The sequence below is a fragment of the Calidris pugnax genome, unplaced genomic scaffold (assembly GCF_001431845.1).
Source record: "Calidris pugnax isolate Ruff unplaced genomic scaffold, ASM143184v1 scaffold127, whole genome shotgun sequence".
In the NCBI taxonomy this organism is placed as follows: Eukaryota; Metazoa; Chordata; class Aves; order Charadriiformes; family Scolopacidae; genus Calidris; species Calidris pugnax.
Window position 1 is genome coordinate 1,458,356 of NW_015090883.1, and position 17,570 is coordinate 1,475,925.

At 45.2% G+C, this 17,570-nt stretch overlaps 1 protein-coding gene across 2 annotated transcripts in view; it reads right to left on the minus strand.

Annotated features, from left to right (window-relative positions):
- SLC35F4 (solute carrier family 35 member F4) overlaps positions 1 to 17,426 on the minus strand; it is a 124,100-nt gene extending 106,674 nt beyond the window's left edge. Inside the window, exon 1 of one of the 2 annotated variants that reach the window (XM_014946997.1) lies at positions 17,279 to 17,426. In XM_014946997.1, coding sequence (XP_014802483.1) covers positions 17,279 to 17,381 — 103 coding nt within the window. In that variant the 5' untranslated portion in view covers positions 17,382 to 17,426. The remainder of the gene's footprint in view (positions 1 to 17,278) is intronic. The other variant, XM_014946998.1, reaches the window with a different exon arrangement.
- Between the last annotated feature and the right edge of the window lie 144 nt (positions 17,427 to 17,570).

Below are 17,570 nucleotides of genomic sequence, written 5' to 3' on the forward strand. Positions count from 1 at the left end.
CATTTCTTTCTATGACAGAGTAACAGGTTTGTGAATAGTGAAGGACAGGAGACATTACAGATCTTGATGCCAGCACAGCTGCCGATGTTGCCCAGCACAAGTTGGGGAAACGATTTCAGTGGGTGGAGAAGTGCCCAAGAGCAAACCTGGGGCTGCTATCAGTGGCTCACTGTCAAACCAAAGGATGCTATTTAACATTTGTCATTTTCATAATAGGGAACTTAATCATTATGTCTAAAATTATATTAAACAGAAAGACTGCAAGTACGTTGGAGGAAGAACTGGAATGATTTTAACAGCCTGGAGAAATAGCCTGAAAAAAGAATTCTCTGCAAAAGTGAACAGTTATTCCCACCAAAGTGGAGAATCAGCTGCACAGACACCGTTTGGGGAATAGCTGCAGTTTTCTAGAAGAGGACTCAGAGTTTAGAGTAAATCCCAAACTGAAGCTGCATCACTTGTTCCACTGTCGACAAAATTTAAGACACAGAAGAAAGATGAATAATCCATTGTACACTAAGAACATTAAGTAATTTTTCTCTGCAAGGCTGCACTGGTGAGACCTCAACTGAAGACCCGAGTCCAGTCTGAGGAACTGAATTTAGGAAACATGTAGGGTCACTGGATAGAGTTCAGAAGAAAAAGAAGATAGGCAAATTTCTAGAAAGTACGACTATACAGAATGAGAGGGAGAATTTGGTTTGTTTAGTAAAGATGAAGGAAGACAAGAAAAAAAAAGGTCCTGAGATCCCTAGGATATGCTGCAGAGACCAGTCACAAAGTGACGAGGACAAGTATTGGGTCTGAACTACACCAGGAAGGATTTAGCCATAGGGAAGTAACAGCAAGTGAAGCACTGGAACAGACTGCTTGGAAGGATGGTCAACCTCCACCACCAGTGTTTTAAAATTGGATTTGACATGTATCCGTTAAGAACGATATAGGTGGCCCTACTCATTAAGACATTAGTTATTTCTCTATTAGTTCTGTGATCCTATTAGATGCTCGCCAAAAAAAATTTCTTTAGAAGCGGCCAAATCCCAAACATTTTAATCACTCAAAACTTCTCCTGACTCTGGAATCTGGATCCATGGCAAAAGTATCAAAGACCGTGTCAGGTTCTGCCAGTCTTTGACATGTAACTTCATTTGAGGAACAAATCATTATTCAGCCTGGGTAACATCCCACTTGAGAAAGAAGATCATAGCAGCCTGACTCACAATTTGGATGCCTGTCCATGATTTTGTAAAGTTTTGGGACTACCTTTATGGTTTTACACTTGCATCCGATCTCCACAATTAATTTAAAATGCTCTGCTGTAATAGAATAATCAGAGGCAATTATGGAAGGTCAGAGAAAGAGCAGGCATAATATATTCTGTTAAGTCCTTCTGATAGTTCATGATGTGGAGCTTTATTAATGTGTCTGGGACACATCCCCCAGCCCACTTCAGAAATGCCAACACTCCCTGGGGGATGGCACTGAAGGGATTCACAGCTTTCAGATCTCTCTTCAAAAAGATGAAGCTGATGACTTTCAAATAAGTCAAAGGGAATTAGAAAACTTTTTTTTCCCAAAAAATCCAATGGGGACATGCATAACTGTAAGAAGAGGTGTTGTGGCAGAAGGATTAAGGTATCCTTTCACCAACCCAGAGAGGCCAAGGTCAGCCTGGGTCCATATTTACACCAAAGTCTGTATTCCAAATTAATCCAGCTCTCAGCAGTTCTTTGCTCACTCAAACCAAGCATTGAAAAGCAGCTGGATATAATATTAGCCACTTCGTAACCTTATGCAGTTAAGATTATAGCCACTGCTATGTTTAAATGTCACTCAACAGGGCATAAAGTTGAAGTGAACTGTCCCCATTGCTAAAATCCCCAAAATTGGTTGAAGAAAACTCAGAACTTTCTTCTCTACTCATCTCACACATCAATTCCAGGCCAGTTCAAATTTATGGGCTGGCTGCCCTTCTCTTCTGATCCACTCCAAACACATAACATTTTATTTGCCCTGGTTTGTGCACTTTCATGCTCTGATGGAGCAGAGATAGATGCCTTTTTATCTCCACCACTGGAAGGTCTTTCAGAGGGCAAAAAGCTAAGCTTCTGGTACCAAACTGCACTTCACATTAAGGGCACATTTATAAAGAATATACAGAGTGTGACTAAGTTGCTAATTATCTCTGTAACAATCAAAATCAAAGACCAAAAAATAATTTATAAATTCTATAAAGTCATCTAGTGATGTGCTTCCAATCATCTGGACTCATCATCCTGATTGTCCTTACATTAAATTATTACTCTGCTCAGAAATGGAAGAAAGAAACATTTCTCCCTCGGACATGCCCTGCAAATGATTTCCTCTGTTCTCAACACCCCTCTCTGCCATGTTACAACTGACAAGTTACATATGATCACAGTTAACCTATAGCTTTTTTTCTTCCAGCTAGTAACAAGGACATGTCTACAAAATCCAACAAAGAAACCAGTAAATGCTGACACATCTGCTCCTTAACCTCTTCTTTCTGTATCCTGCTCTCTCAGAGCAGGCCTTAAATTATGAATACATCCCCACAGTCTTTTACAGGAAGATACCAACAAGTTGTGGCCCCACTCTGAGCCCACCCCATGCTACAGGGTTTATCAGAGCTGGCACAGAGCAGAGCTGCCAGGACACCATGGTCTCTAACTGGGATTTGCCCGACATCCACATGGTTCATAACACAAGCAGAGCAAATTCAGCTCTACCCAAAGACTAAAGGTACTTGGCAAGAAGATAAAGCCGCTTGTCCTAGAGCCTTTGGCTCTGCCAACAAAAGCAAAACTCACTATTTGCCAGTGCTGTACCTCTCCAGTCACCATAGGACCCCTAGGACTCCACCAAACTCTGCTCCAGTATCTGATCTTAGCAGAAGAAAACGAAGGAAGCTCAACTGATTTTAAAAAATTCCTTGGGATTACCCTTTTTCTCAAGCTGTCTAGGCTTCTCTGCAGCCTCTGCCAAAGCAGAGAGAGTCAACTCTAATTTGCCATCCAGCTGCAATCATTCCCTTCCCAGTTGCCACCAGCACAGGATCACTAGGATAGCTCCAACCCAGCCCTCTCCTGGCACCACAAGGATCACAAGCAGTGCAGTGAAACTCCATGCGTGGAGTCCCCGACTGCCCTTGTTACACAGCTTATGTTTAAACAGCACAGAAATGGGGTAATTAAATTAGTTTCACTGATAACTTTCAGCATGCCTCTTCTCATCTTCTCTCTCAGTCTGGTTTCTCCTACAACGCTCCTGCAGGTCAAGAGCCAGCACGTCTATGTTAAACCTGCTGAAATGGTCTCTTGCCCTCAAGGAATCTCTGCAAACCCATAATGTAAAAAAAAAGGAGAGAACTTCATAAACTACCTTCCGTAGGTTTGCAAACATTACCTCATTACCAGCCACTTCTTTGCACTTACGCTTATGGAAGCAAGACTGAATTTTGTATTTTACCTCCAAAGCAGAGCAGAGTCCTCCAATCCAGCAGCGTTACATAAATGAGTTTCACACCGGCGGGGAGAGCCTAATAGATTTTGTAGGTCAGTGCTTCTGGCAGATATTTCTCTAAAGACTATGTTCTGAGTTCAAGGAAAAAAAAAAAATATCCAAAACCGACAAACCTACCCTTCAACTAGAATTTCGAAGGCACAGTCCAGTAAAAGTTAATAAAAACGGGGGAACAACAGGAGGAGGAAAGAGCTCGATTGATTTGTTGCAAGCTGATCCAAAAGTGTTTCGAAAATTCAGGGCAGGCGAGGACAAAATAAAAAAAAAAATATTCAAGCAGAGAACAACTCAAAAATAAAAATAGCAGCAGTGGCTAAGAACAGTTCTTCAAAGGGATGTCAGACTTTACAATACTTTGTGCAGCAGCAATGACTAAAAAGGCTTCATGTTGTTGCTACATGGCAGTATTTAAAACCAGCATTCATTTCTTTGGGAAAAAAATAAATAACAAAACCACATACAGCAGAATAATTAAATGCGACCCATAGGACAGTTGTTTTAAATCCTATTAAAAACCCCTGGGGCTTTTTTCCTTGTTCAGTGTGGTCACCACAATGTCAAATTCTAATTTTCAGCACAGGTCAGAAAAGTCATAACTGGCAACGCAATGGATGCCACGGGTGACAAAGATAATTTCTAGGAACTTAATGTTTGAAATAAACAAAGAGAACTTGTGGCACCTCTTTATTGCTTTTTTTTTTAAAAGCTAAGAGTTACACCAAGTATTAAATTTGCTAACAGACAAACTTTTATGCTTTATATAAAGCCTCTCGTGCAGCAATGTCTTCTTTCCCTGGGCTCTTAAGGAGCCAAGATGTCTGAAACGGCTGCAGAATCCTCTCTCTCACTAAGCTGCAGGAGAAAGAGGGGAAAAGCTTACTTTTCCTTCTCTGGGTGCCATGACATATTTGTGAGCCTAATAACATCCTTGCAAAGTAGATAAAATATTAAGTATTATCTCTACATTACATCAGCAAAGAAATAGAGGGCCAGTAGTCGGCCACCGGTTTTCTGCAAGTACGAAATTAACCTTGGATTTATTATTTCAAATAAGAAGAGATGATCATCATGAATATTTTATAACATTTTCTGTAGCCTTAATAAAACCACTACATTCTCTCCATTTTTTAAAGCTGCAAAGGGTTCCCAACCATCGTCTGTGATGCTCTACAGACCTTTGCCAATAGTTGTGGTTCTGGAAATGAATCTTTTATTAATTGCATTTCAGACCGAAACTTGAAATTGTCCTGTAGAAACATTTTATTGTTTTTACTACATTATTGCAAAGTCCTAAACAAAGGCAGGTGTACCCTGTGAGACTCCTGGCATCCCGGTACAGTCTGAAAAAGCAGCCAAACAGTATAAAGCCAATGTCTCTCTTCCCAGGCCAGTATCTTATCTGTGTGTTGGAGGGAATTATGAAAAAAAAGATGTGTTAGCTTCATAGGATGCTTATTCACACCAGACAGGCCAATGCTTTGTATTCTTTCTCCTCCTCTGTCTTCACATACATTGGGGGGTGGGGAAGACCTGACTTCAAGACTTCATGGGAGTTACCCTCGTTCCTCAGCTGAAAAAACGCATCCAAAGAACCAGCAGCAACAGAGACAGGCAAATCTGCGACAGCAAAATGGACAAAGTCACTTTCCTACAGAACTGCATCTCCTGGCCAGATTCTCTGGTGTCTGAAAAGCAATTAGACAAATTTACGGAAGAAATATCCGTCAAAAGCTACTAAAACACACATACACTGAGAACTTCCCAGGCACAGATCAACGGAGGATGGAGGCACACCAGGAACCTGTACTATACTCTCCTCTGCACATCTCCTGCTGACCGCTGTCCAAAGCTGGATGCTAACTAGATGCATCTTTGATAAGACCCCAAATGTTTTATGAAGTACATCTGATCTTCAGAGTGAGCTAATTCTACAGCTTTCCCACTGTGAGAGAACCAAGAGGGCCTCCTTCTTCTAGCCGGCCACCTGTTTTTGTGAGGTCCATCAGGACTCCATGCCTTTCACGCTCTGACTCCAGGTAAATTTGCTTGGATTTGGCCAATAGATTCAAAAGTAACAGGGTGAGGGAGTAGGGACAGAACTATGACGTTCACAGAAGCCTTGTTTCCTTAAGAAACCAGGTTAAAAAAAATCAACAGATGACGAGTTACAAGACGTTCTGTAATCTGCTTTTAAAACACCCAGGATTGAGGTGCAAAGTCCAAACAGGGCACACGAGGATGTGTTTGACAAGGAGCAAGCACTTACATTAGGCAAACAACATCATCTTTTAAAAATGATTCCATGATAAAAAGAGAGACCCAGCAGCAACTCCAAAGAGCAGGAACCTGCTCACTCACAGACCTACCACAAGGCTCAGGGCTGTTCTTTCCTTGCTAAATCATCCCTTTTACTCTCTTCCAGACCTTAACAGACTGCTACAAAAATACCATAAATTATAGAGTATGAGTGATGTCAAAGCCTGCTCTCGGAGGGAGGCTGGGAACAGCAATCATGTATTCTTCAGTTTGGGAATACACACACAATTTTTGTTCATAGCCTATAAAAAAAAAAAAAAAGACTGCACATCAAAGGCACCAAATATATTTCCCTTCTGATCTTCCCTTCAACCAGCCCAGTCCGATACCACAGACACAGGGAGAGAAGGGAGGCTGACAGGATGAAAAGGGGAAGTCAGGACCACAGAGAATGTCTTAAGCCACTGAAATACACAGGGAAAGTGTAAATGCAGCAGCAGAACCAGTATCTACATATCAGGTTAAAAGTACACTGTGCAATTCCACTGGCTTCCAGAGAGACCTGCTTATGAATATCTAAATGTGACAGGAGATAACGACCATAGCCATCAAACAAAGACCTATGTGTCTTCTCTTTGTCTGCATAAAGGATATCTGGAAATTCAGGCTGCTCTAAACTGCAGTGCCTGTCCACGGTCCCAAGCAGGGAAAGAGAAAAACTTGGGGAACATCAACAAAATGGGATGACTTGTTTTACCCAGCTACACACCACCACCCATCACGCACAGGGAGGATATGAAAGCTAACAGTCATTAATCCACCAGGATTCTCCTGCTCTAAGGTGATCTTTTGCCAGGTAATACGTCATTAGGAGGTGATCTTTTGCCAGGTAACACACCATTAGGACCACTTCAACATTGGGGGAGGGAAGTGTGAAGAAGAGGAAACTATCAGAACCTTGATGCTGTTCTCCAGAGTTGTGTTGATCAGAAAATCCTAAAAAAAGGGGCTCAAATTTTGTTTACAGCTAAACCAACAACATCCTCAGTTGTGAACAACCCACACCTGGGAGCAGCTTTGGAATTAAAGTAAAACTGAACCCAGACAACTGAGTTCTGTCCTTTACTATTATTTGTATGGCAACTCTGAGACCCCAGCTAAAATAAAAGACCAAAACCAAGGTCTGTTAATGAAGTGCACAGTGATAGGGCTGGATTTCTTCTATCCTCCATTACCCCACATAGGATAGAGTTCCGTTTTTGTTTGCCTCCTGAAAGAAGTAAACTATAAGAAATGTCTTAGCCTCACAATGTGCTGTGAAACTTCACCACACTGTATAAATGTTTTACACCAATAATAAAGAGGTACATTTTCAAAGAAGTGCCTCAAAGTCAAGCACATAAAATTTGAAAGCACTGCAGCTAAACCCCAGGTAGACGATCACCAGAGCAGCATTTCCAGGTGTCTGCCTTAGAAACTTTGCATCTGTGCACAATGTGAATACCTAAGTTTAAGCAAGTTCTCTGGAGTCCTCCCATCTTTTCTTCTAGCTGACTCCTCTAAGCCCATAGCCGAGGTACCCATCTTCACAAGGATGCTCAAAACAGTTGCTCTAAATTCACTTCAAAGCAGATGTGCACAAAGACACCACACAGACCCTAGCTAGAAATAAGGCTGCTCCAATTTGATCTAATCAACCTCCTTTCCAACACTGAATGCGTGGAAACAAACACTGGAAAACCCAGCTAAGCAGCCTCTTCACTGCTTTCGCCGGCCGCAGTGCACCTAGAGGTGAAGCAGAACCTCAGCCTCATAAGTCAACCCTCCAAACAACCAGTGAGGGCTTCGTCCAAGAGCAGATGGCATATTCTTGGACCCATGCCTCCGTGAAGACACCGGGCCAGACAACAGTTGTGCACTCAACCACACACTGATGTCATCCCAATGCTCCCTGTGAGCATCAAGCCTCACGGCAGGCAACCACAGATACACCCGTGCCCATTGCCAAAGGGTCCCCCAAGAAGAGTGGCAGAAGGCAGGCCTTGTACCGGATGAATCACCTCAACAGGACACATATGGCTCAGAACACCGACAACAGCTCCACTATGTTTTTCAGCTGAAAAATGTCTTTTGTTCCTTCTTCCAAGGTTCTTTTTTCAATGCACATGAAAAATGGCACTTCAGTGATATTCCAGACACCTCACCAGTCTGAATTCTTTTCTCGGAAGAAACATTCTCGTAACATTTAAAGCTTTCTTCTTATCTAATTCCTCACTTTTTTCCCCCCACTTTCCCACCCAGGAAAGAAGAAAGAATTGATAGAAATTTAGGAAACTTCATCACATGTGTTCTTCTTGTCCATCTTCCTGGTAAATGCTAAGTTCAATCATTTTCCACCTGCTCTTTGTATTAGTAGCCTGAGAATTAAGTGCTTTCTCACGCATAGAACCAATCCTTCTCAGCTACAGCTCCAAACCATGGTAGAGGAACACCAAGAGGAGTCCACCTTCCTACCACCCATGCTGTCAGCATCAAAGAATTTCCTCTGGTGGAGCACTGCGGAGCATCCCGCTTGCACACAAGCTGCTACAAACTCTAGCCCCTGTAACGTATCACACAACAGGTTATTTCTGGCACTGCAGAGAAAAACCCCAACCTGCACCCACACAATTCCAGGACTGCAAGCTCCACATGGCAAGCCTTGGCTAAGAAAGGATTAAGAAGTCCCAGGATTTAAAGATATAGGAGAAAAAGCTCATAACTTCTGCACTGTTAACTGCACTGTAACAATTACGCCATCTTACTCCAAGATGCAAAATATAAATCACATCGTGCAAACTAATGCAATCACGTTTCTGCCTCAGAGCCCCCCAACAGAGAACATGTGTTCCAGCCCTGTTTCACCCGTTCTGACACAGGCACAGCAGCACGTGCATTCAGTATTGTCCTTGAGACAGCCAGGCATACGATTCCCATTAGCTGGAATGGACCCATGCAGTTGTGTTCCCATGAATCATACAGAAAATCAGTCCCCAACAGGAAATTATTCTTTAGCGAGGTGCACAGCAGCTCCAACTCTCCCATTAATAATAAAGGTATGTGTTAGCCCTCGTCAAAAACGTCCCCCAGAAGACTAAGCCTCCACAGGAAGAGAGATGGTTGTACTGTATATTGCTTTAGCAGGCAATTGCTCAAGCAATACTGCTTCAGTGCCACGAACAGCCACTTCCCAGCCATAATGCAAGCACAAAATGCCTGAAACAGAAGGAATAAAACTGGAAGAGTCACCAAGGTTGGCATCAAGCAACAGTTTCTTTCTCACTCTGGATGGAGAGATCACCAGGTCTCTGACCAGCCTAGTAGTGGATTTGGTGGAGCTGTTTTGGTGGAGTCAGGTTGATCCACTGACTGCATGCTGGTGCTTGCCTCTCCCTTTTTCCTCCCCAAAACTGGAAACTTAAATGAGACTCAAAATAGACACGGGAGCAATTCTTGCATCAGACAAATAGACTGGACAGCTTTAAGATTACCAGAAACAGCAGGAAACACTATCTTCCACCCTAGACCTGAATCCCGCTCCCTTGCCTTAGCTCATAAGGAAACCAAAACCAGACCAAATCAGCTTCTCCTTCCTTACCTCTACAAAAGGACAGCAGAGGCACCTTTCTCACTCCCTCACCCCGCTTCACCTCACCCAGGTCAGCCCAGCCAAATGCAGAAAAGGGCAAGTCCATTCTATCAAGAGTATTAGCAAGGGAAGTCTAGGAAGAATCAATATGGGTTTAAAGTAATATCAAAAAGGTCTTCTTTGTGTTGCAGATAGACTCAGAGCCTGTCCTGAACACGTGCTGCATGATTTTGAATAAATTCACTGCTGCCACTCAGAGAGCCTGGGATGCTCTCCCCTGCAGCCTGCCGTTGCTGTGGAAGCCATACCCTGGGCATTAGCTAGGCACAACGTTACAAATTCCACCTTCCTGCAGTGAAATCTGCCATTCTGCAGAGGGCCAGCCCAAATTCCTATGGCCACCAGGGAGTCCCATTTCACCTTAATGCAAGAAATAAAGATTTTCAGTCTCACCAAGTAGTGCTGGGCCACTTACTTTTGGTGAATAATTTAACCAGCCAGTTAAGCACTTCACTTTCCACCACCACCCCCCTATTTGCACCTTTGCCACAATGAGACAGTGACTTTTTTTCTGTGGGCGTTTTCGTTATTCATTATTGTTATCATCCAGCAGCAGGTTTGTGTGAAAAATTCCTGCCACAAGTTGTTGAACAAACAGCAAGCAGCAAATTCACTTTCACGGGTGAATTTCCACCCAGGTAGCCAGGCAAAGGCCCATCAATTTCCAACTGTGCAGAAGAAATAATTGCAAAGTTTTAAAACCAGTAATAAACAAACAAACAAAAAAAAGGTATACAAGCACTAGACGGGTAAAAGTTTGCTCAGAACCACCTGTCACTTTGGAATATTATTTTATGAAATTTAACCAAGACCAGATATGCAGCTGCCTGCCTGAGTGGATGAAGAAGACAACGTAAAGGAAAGAGTGCTAGGAGGACAGTCAAAATGAGGGACAACTCTTCTGTCCACACCAGGAGCTCATGGCTTACCCAGGTCATTGCTTAAAGAGCTATATGCAGCAGTAAGTCTCTTAGGAAAAGCAAGAAGAAAATACAGCGTGCAGCTCCACGCTGCCATGATAAGGAAGAAATTCTTGACTGTGAGGGTGGTGAGACACTGGAACAGGTTGCCCAGAGAAGCTGTGGCTGCCCCGTCCCTGAAGATGTTCAAGGCCAGGCTGGATGGGGCTTTGAGCAACCTGGTCTAGTGGGAAGTGTCCTTGCCTATAGCAAGGGGGTTGGAACTAGATGATCTTTAAGGTCCCTTTCCAACCGAAACCATCCTGTGATTCTATGATAACACCAAGTTGAGTGAGCTTAAAGCCACCTCAGGTGAATGGGTGCGAGTGAGGCGAAGCAGCAGGCTGCCGGAGAGAGTGCCACCTGGGAGAACAAGACAACAGCCCAACCATCACACAGAGGGCCAGGCAGCAGAGGAAACCTTTCTGCAAGAAGGGCTGGAGCAAATGAGCACAAAAAGGGAGAGGAACCGAAAGCAGATGTAGAAAGCCATCAAATTATTGAAAGCACCTCCACCAACCTTAGCACCAAGATGGGTTCAGAGCAAGACCTGCCGTGCAGCCACCAGTAGAGGAAGAGTTCGCTCCATCAAACATTATGGCTTGTTCGGCACAGTCTCTGGCAAATTAGCATCCCTCCCCCCCAACCTTACTGTCTCAACTTCCCCCTGCCAAATAGGAGTAATTTTTCTCAAAATCTTGGCAAACGACTTTATGAGGCATCTTTAAAGCTTGGGAAATAATTCTTATTTAGATACATAAGACTGGGAGAAACTTTTTGGCCATTAATTTCAGCCTTCTGCTAATTCCCAGCCTTAATTTATTCATGGCCTGTACATACCCATTTGTCTGTGTGCCAACACGCCGTTTCGGTTTAAATAACTCTTCTTTCCTACATCTCCCTGTTCGTCCTCCCAAGATGTATTTGGAGATGGTCCCATCTTGGCTAGTCTACACAAACCAAGCTCTGTCAGTCCCATCTTCAAGGGTATGCTCCCCATCATCCTGGTCCCCATGGTGTCCTTGCTGATTTTAATTCATCCCTCCTGCCCACAGTTGTTCAGAGCTGTACCCCTCATACCATGGCATACTCAGGCACATTTTCATGGCTTAGTTGCCCAGGAATTTGACCCAAAGAGACTGAAACAGCCCCTGACAAAAGGCCACGGACTGAACCAGTTCCAGCTATTGAGACCCTTCATCCTCCAAAACGCTTGGAGTCCCCAAGTGATGGGGAGGTCCCACACTCCAGCTGCTCACACAAGCCTGCCATACTCTTCCCTCCAGCACAAACAGAAACCTGCACAAAGCCTGGCCCTACTCCATTAAAGAATACGTACCAGGTCTTGCCAAAATTAGTGGGCAAAGGAGTATTTATAAAATCTGTTTTGCTAAAAGAAATAACTTCATGTTATAGCTACCAGTGCTGATACACAGCCACACTTATTTATTTTCTTTTTTTTCAGAACAGAGAGATAAGCTTGTGAGGAGGAGCAATTCCAACAGGACTGCACCCTATGCTGTGACATCATCCACTTGTGCCCCCAGAGCTGGTGGGGAAAAAGATTGCTAAATCCACAGTTTGCAATCCAGCCCCCGCTGCAGCACACCCTCCCTAAAAGAAGAGCCAGGAATAACTCTCCTATGGAAAATCAGCTTTGGAATAAAACAGATTTCAACCCAGAACTACATCTGGAGTCATTGTCGGGTGGCACGGGGGCAGCCCCAAGACTTCAGCTCACACAGCTGTTCAGACCCCCCTGCCTCAACCACCACTTGATGAAACCAGCCTCATCCACCAAAAATCTAAGCACCGCTCCTCTACGGATCCTTTCCCAACGCCTCTGCTCCATGTGGAGAAGCCGAGGGCTCCACGAACCACTGGAGAAGCAGCTGGGTGCCTCCAGCACACGGGCTGAGACTCTGTTCCCCTTGCTGGAAGTGACAAACTACCAGGAGGGCACGGTGTTCAGCAAGCACGGAGACGATCAGGGTTTGCCATGTGATTCCTACTGCAGCAGAGCTGCTGGCACAGCTGCTCTAATAACCAGAAGAAAATTCCCTACAACATTTCAGAGTTAAGATTTCCCCTCCACAACCTTTTACTCTGCTTGGAGAGCCGGAGAGCCAAATTGCCAAGCCACCAGCGCTGGCTCAGCAGCAGTAATCCCAGTCTTATTAAGCAAACCAATTAAGTATGGACTTAACTTTAAACACACCATCAAAGCCCAGTGGCTTAGAGCAAGTTCAGACTTAAGCAGATGCTTAAGTTCATTGCTGACTTGAGGCTTAACTTGCCAAATTAAACCACAAGACCTTGCTTGAGCTGTTCTAGGGAAGGGAGAAAACACAAAGCTTATTCTCTACAATGACTGTGCTAAACATTAAGGATAGGTTCAGCATTTCTCTACCTCTGAGGACACAGATTGCTGTAAGGGCTTCTCAGCTGCACCAGAATGGTGGGTGGTCAACCAGTGTCCCACCACGTGCCCAGTATCACAGCCAACAGTCCCACTGCTGCATAGACACAAGCCACCACCCTCTGCTTCTAGGAGCAGTAAGCATAGCTCCAGGGTTTCAGGGCAGGTCTGGAGGAGAGAAGAGGAGCTCGATGCAGTGTGGGACACCCTACAAGAGTTTAGAGGTCTAGGAAGTGCCAGATGAAGGTTGGCATTCACAGCCTGCTGCGGTGGGAATCAAACCCTTCAGGTCTGAATGAGACATGCCAGAAGGGTAGAAATAAGCTTTGCATATTAACAGAAGCTCTCCATGTGTGATGGAAAAAAGAAAAGGTGATGGCCCATGTGAAGAGCTAGGAGAACAAGTGCAGCCACTGAATTTTCAGTACAGTTACGCTGCTCTTGTCCAGGCCTGATAAAACAGCATTACAGAAACACAGGTCTGTGATGCTCAGAGCCAGGACAAGTCATAACACTTTGTGGATGCTTTAAAGACCTCCAGCAATAAGGCATTACACAGGCTTGTAGCAACAAACTGCTTGACTTGGTGAAGCTAATGAAGATTAGAGATGAGAAACTTTGGCTGGAGCAGTTTTAATTGAGTGGAAGGCACAGAAAAGGTGTTAGGACAGACTGGAAGGAGAGGAACTTTGTAGTGTGAAAGTAAAAAAGCTTTCAGTACTGAGATGAAAGGCAGATGGGGTGGCAGTTGGAAAGAGTCAAAAAAGAAAGAAAAAAACACCCAAAAACCAAAAACCATACAGACTCTTAAGACTGGAGACACTAAACGTGACTGCATTACCAGCAAAAAGTCAGAGAAGAATGAGAAGTTATGGCAAAGATCAGGAGAGGGAACAGGGTTTCCCACTGTTTGTGTAGATGGAAAAGCTGGATCAGACCAAATGAAAATGCACACATGGAGACATGAAGCCAAAGGGTCACGAATCAAAGGAGCACCATCTGCAGTTCCCAGGTCAAGGGCTAGAGCATCTGATCTACACCAGCCCCATGCCCTGGGAAATTATGGAGTAACTTTGAAGAAATTCACTGGAAGAGAGACACAGCCCCTCTCCTTTCCTACAGAAGCCAGAGATCTCATACATACTCTGTACCTTTTAAACACAGGAACTGAGGTATCAAGCCATGCATCCAAAGGCAGAGGATGACTGGGATCAAGATGAGCCCTTTTCATTTAAGGAACAAGTGAGGGGAAAAAGAAATCCTACCTTGCTCCAGTTCCTGTGACTTATTATGCAGGATATGGAGGTGGGTTTTTACAATATACATGGATGCAAACACCAGACCAAAATACATGCTTCTGCCTAATCAGATGACTTAGAGAAATAAAGAAGGTATTTTCCTTCTCTAACAGCTTTTTTTTTTAAAGATAAATAAAATGACAAAAGTGCCTGACTAAAATTAACAGAAGAATCATCATGTGCACACTCCCAAGTCTGAAGTAGGTTAGTGCACACAAATATAGAAGATGAAGCAAAGTCACTAGAAAATACTGCAGTTCTTTGTAATAAAAGCTCTTGAACACTGCCTTCCTCTGACATCAGATTTCATGACGATTTGTGACCAGTCTTTAGCCTCCACACACAGAAACCGAGGCATGATCTGTTAAACCACAGAACACATGCCGATCCACCGAGGGAGGGATGTAAACCACCAGCACGATTCACAGAGCCTTGGGCTTTTTTGGTGTTTTTCCAGAACTCCCCCAGAAGCAAGCAGAACAGTAGCCACCCCCACCCCCTGCCTTCACCTTTCCTCATCAAGAGAAATCGTCCCCAGCTGGGGACAATGAGGAGCCTCAAGCAAGGTGGTGACTATCAGCAGGCTGTCATCATCCAAATAGCATCCCCACCTGCTGCCTGGCCAGCTCTCTGATCAGACCCGAGAGGGATCGAAGAAGCAGACAGCACAAAGCCATCCTGGGGACAACAGCTCATCCTAAAGTTGCCCTATTACTTGGGCACCTTTCAGACCCAGGCAGGAGCAAGGTGACACAGGAACAGAGTAAGAACTCCAAGCCAGGACCTCCAAGAGTGACTCCCGCTGCCTCAGTGCCAAGAGGCTGTGTGTTCAAGATCCCCGAAGGATGCCTGTTCTTTCCCCAAGTAGGGGCAGAGCATCTCCATGAAAATCCTAACACATTAAAGCACTTTATAAGCCCAAAACACAGAGCCACAGAGATAAGGTAGTCATTAGCCAAGTGCAAGCACTACAAAAATTATGATGATGGTTCCAAAACTTACAAGACTGCTTTAAAAGGGGCTAAGAAGGGGTACAAGCTTCTAATTTACCAAAGGGAATTTAAGTATTAGGATACCACTGGGTTATACACTTCCAATTTTCCTCTTCAAGCACGATGACCACAAATTTTCTTTATTTTCTTCAAGCAGCAAAACCTGAGATACTAACCACTTTTGTTTTGGCTCAGCACCCAGTCACCAAAGGTACAAAATCCTAGGAAACTTACAATAAAATCTCAAGAGTAAGCACTTTTAAAAGCCTTGGCCTCTGTCAGTTCTCACATCCAGTTTCTCACAGCCTCTCCCGGAATGCTTTATCTAATTTTAAGCAGATGCAATCTGTAGCACCTGCAGAACCTGGTCCTGGACTGAGAAGGCTTTTCCATGTCCAGGTAGTCCTCTCCTGGCCTCCCTGATGCACCCAGGGAGAGCCACTTGCATCGCCAACACTGAATTCAGGTCTGCATTTCGACAGAGAGTGGGAGTGTTGCTGCAGACTGAAAAATTGCATTCTGCCACTAAAGCAAACTTGCGACAAAGTATTAAGCCAGTATCCTCATCCCTCTCTGGCAAACCACACCGTAGGGATGCTCCGGAGCCGCTGCAGAATTTGGGACACAGGTCCCACCTGGCTTCAGACCGAAATAGCCCCTGGACTGTCACGCACCCATTCCTCCAGATTGCTCCCAGCTTCTTCCCAACTCCTCTGGCTGCGGACAAACCAACGGACTTCAACAAATAAACAAAGCACCTGCCACACTGTGAGCATCCTACCAGTAACAGCAGAATAAAAACACCCGTCATGACCATTGGCTTTTTCAGCTGACCACTGCACACAAGAATTAATCTTTTTTTTTTTTTTTTTAGTGGTTTCAACACATGCCTTTCCTCCCTCTGTCATAAAAAGCCCACAGACACACTTACCTAATATTAAAAGTTTATTTATTGTGTTTTGGTTTATTATCCTATGTTCCCACAGCACTGTCTGTGCTGGAAAGCAGTTCACCTCCTTTTATCCCCAGGGGAGTTTAAATACACAGAAAAAAAGTCTGTTCCTTAGTGCTCACCTCACCTGAGGGTTGGGTTTTGGGTTTTTTTGCCTTTCCCTTTTTTCCCACCCCCCACTTTGCCTCCATCTCCCTTTTGTTTTCTTACGCTGTGGCACCTCGTAGCTTTTGCAAACTGCAAAGTAACTATTAAGACAATAAAACCCTAATGCATCCATTTCCTCGGTGGTAAAAAATGAATCATTTCTTTCATTAGCCCAACTTTCCCCCATTAAATAGCTCTACAGAGCACTGGGACAGCCACAATTTCAGAGAAACCCGCTACCGTTCTCCCAGCTGCTAGAAACCCGCTGCTCCTAATTAAGAACTTCAAAAGAAGCAGAAATAGTGTATTTCTGCTTTAATTTCAACTGCTTCTTTTAAGGAAGAAAAAAAAAAAAAATAATAATAAAAAAACAACACAACAGCAAACCCCTAAACCACAAGTGTCTCGTATTGAAATCACACGAAGGAGTACCCCTCGGTGACTCCCCACTTTTCTGGAAAAATCTAATTAGTTTTGTGAGGAAGATGAATAATCCAGGAGCCTCACGCCGAGGGGGTCGCCCCCGGTCGGGGGGGGGGGGCCCGCCGGGGCCCGAAACTTCCCCGGGGGGGGCGGGGGCCCCCGGGCCCTCAATAATTTTTTATGAATGATAGCTTTTCAAGACCCTGGGAACAGCTTGTTGGGAAAAACACTCTTCATGGGGTGCAGTCAAATCCTACACATTTCTTCAAGGGGGTTTTATGAAAGGAATGGTACTGTGTTGCAGGTATGACGTAGGCATGCCCCCCCCCCCCCCCCCCCTCACCCCCACAAACACGCACCCCCATCCCTGCGGCCACCTTCCTCCAGAGTCCACTCGCCCACCCACTCACCCACCCCCTGGCCACCGAGCTCCACTGGCCCCGCTGGGCTCTCCTCAGGGGGAGCCGGGCAAGCAGCCGCCCTTGGCCGCCCCACACGCACCCCCCGAGAGGGGGTGGGGAGGGCATTTTGGGGGGACCAGGGGGCTCTGCCACCACCTCCCCCCCACCTAGGGCCGGGAGAGGCGGGAGGGGAACCTTACTTTTCTGGCTGGAGTAGCCCGGGTAGTATCCATAGTAGCCCGTGATCCGCAAGATCCTGTCCTCGATGGTGGCCACGCCGTTGGGGGCTGCCTTCCCATCCATAGAGGGAGGGAGCCGGGCGCGGGGCGGCCGGGCGGGACGCCGAGCCGGAGGGAGCCGAGCCGGGCTGGGCTGTCAGAAGGAGGAGGAGGAAGAGAGATGAGGAGGAGGAGGAGGAAGGCGGTGCGGGCTCAGCCGCCGCAGCTGCCGGGGCCGCCGGGGCGCTCAGCTCTGACTCCGCCGCCTGGTGCA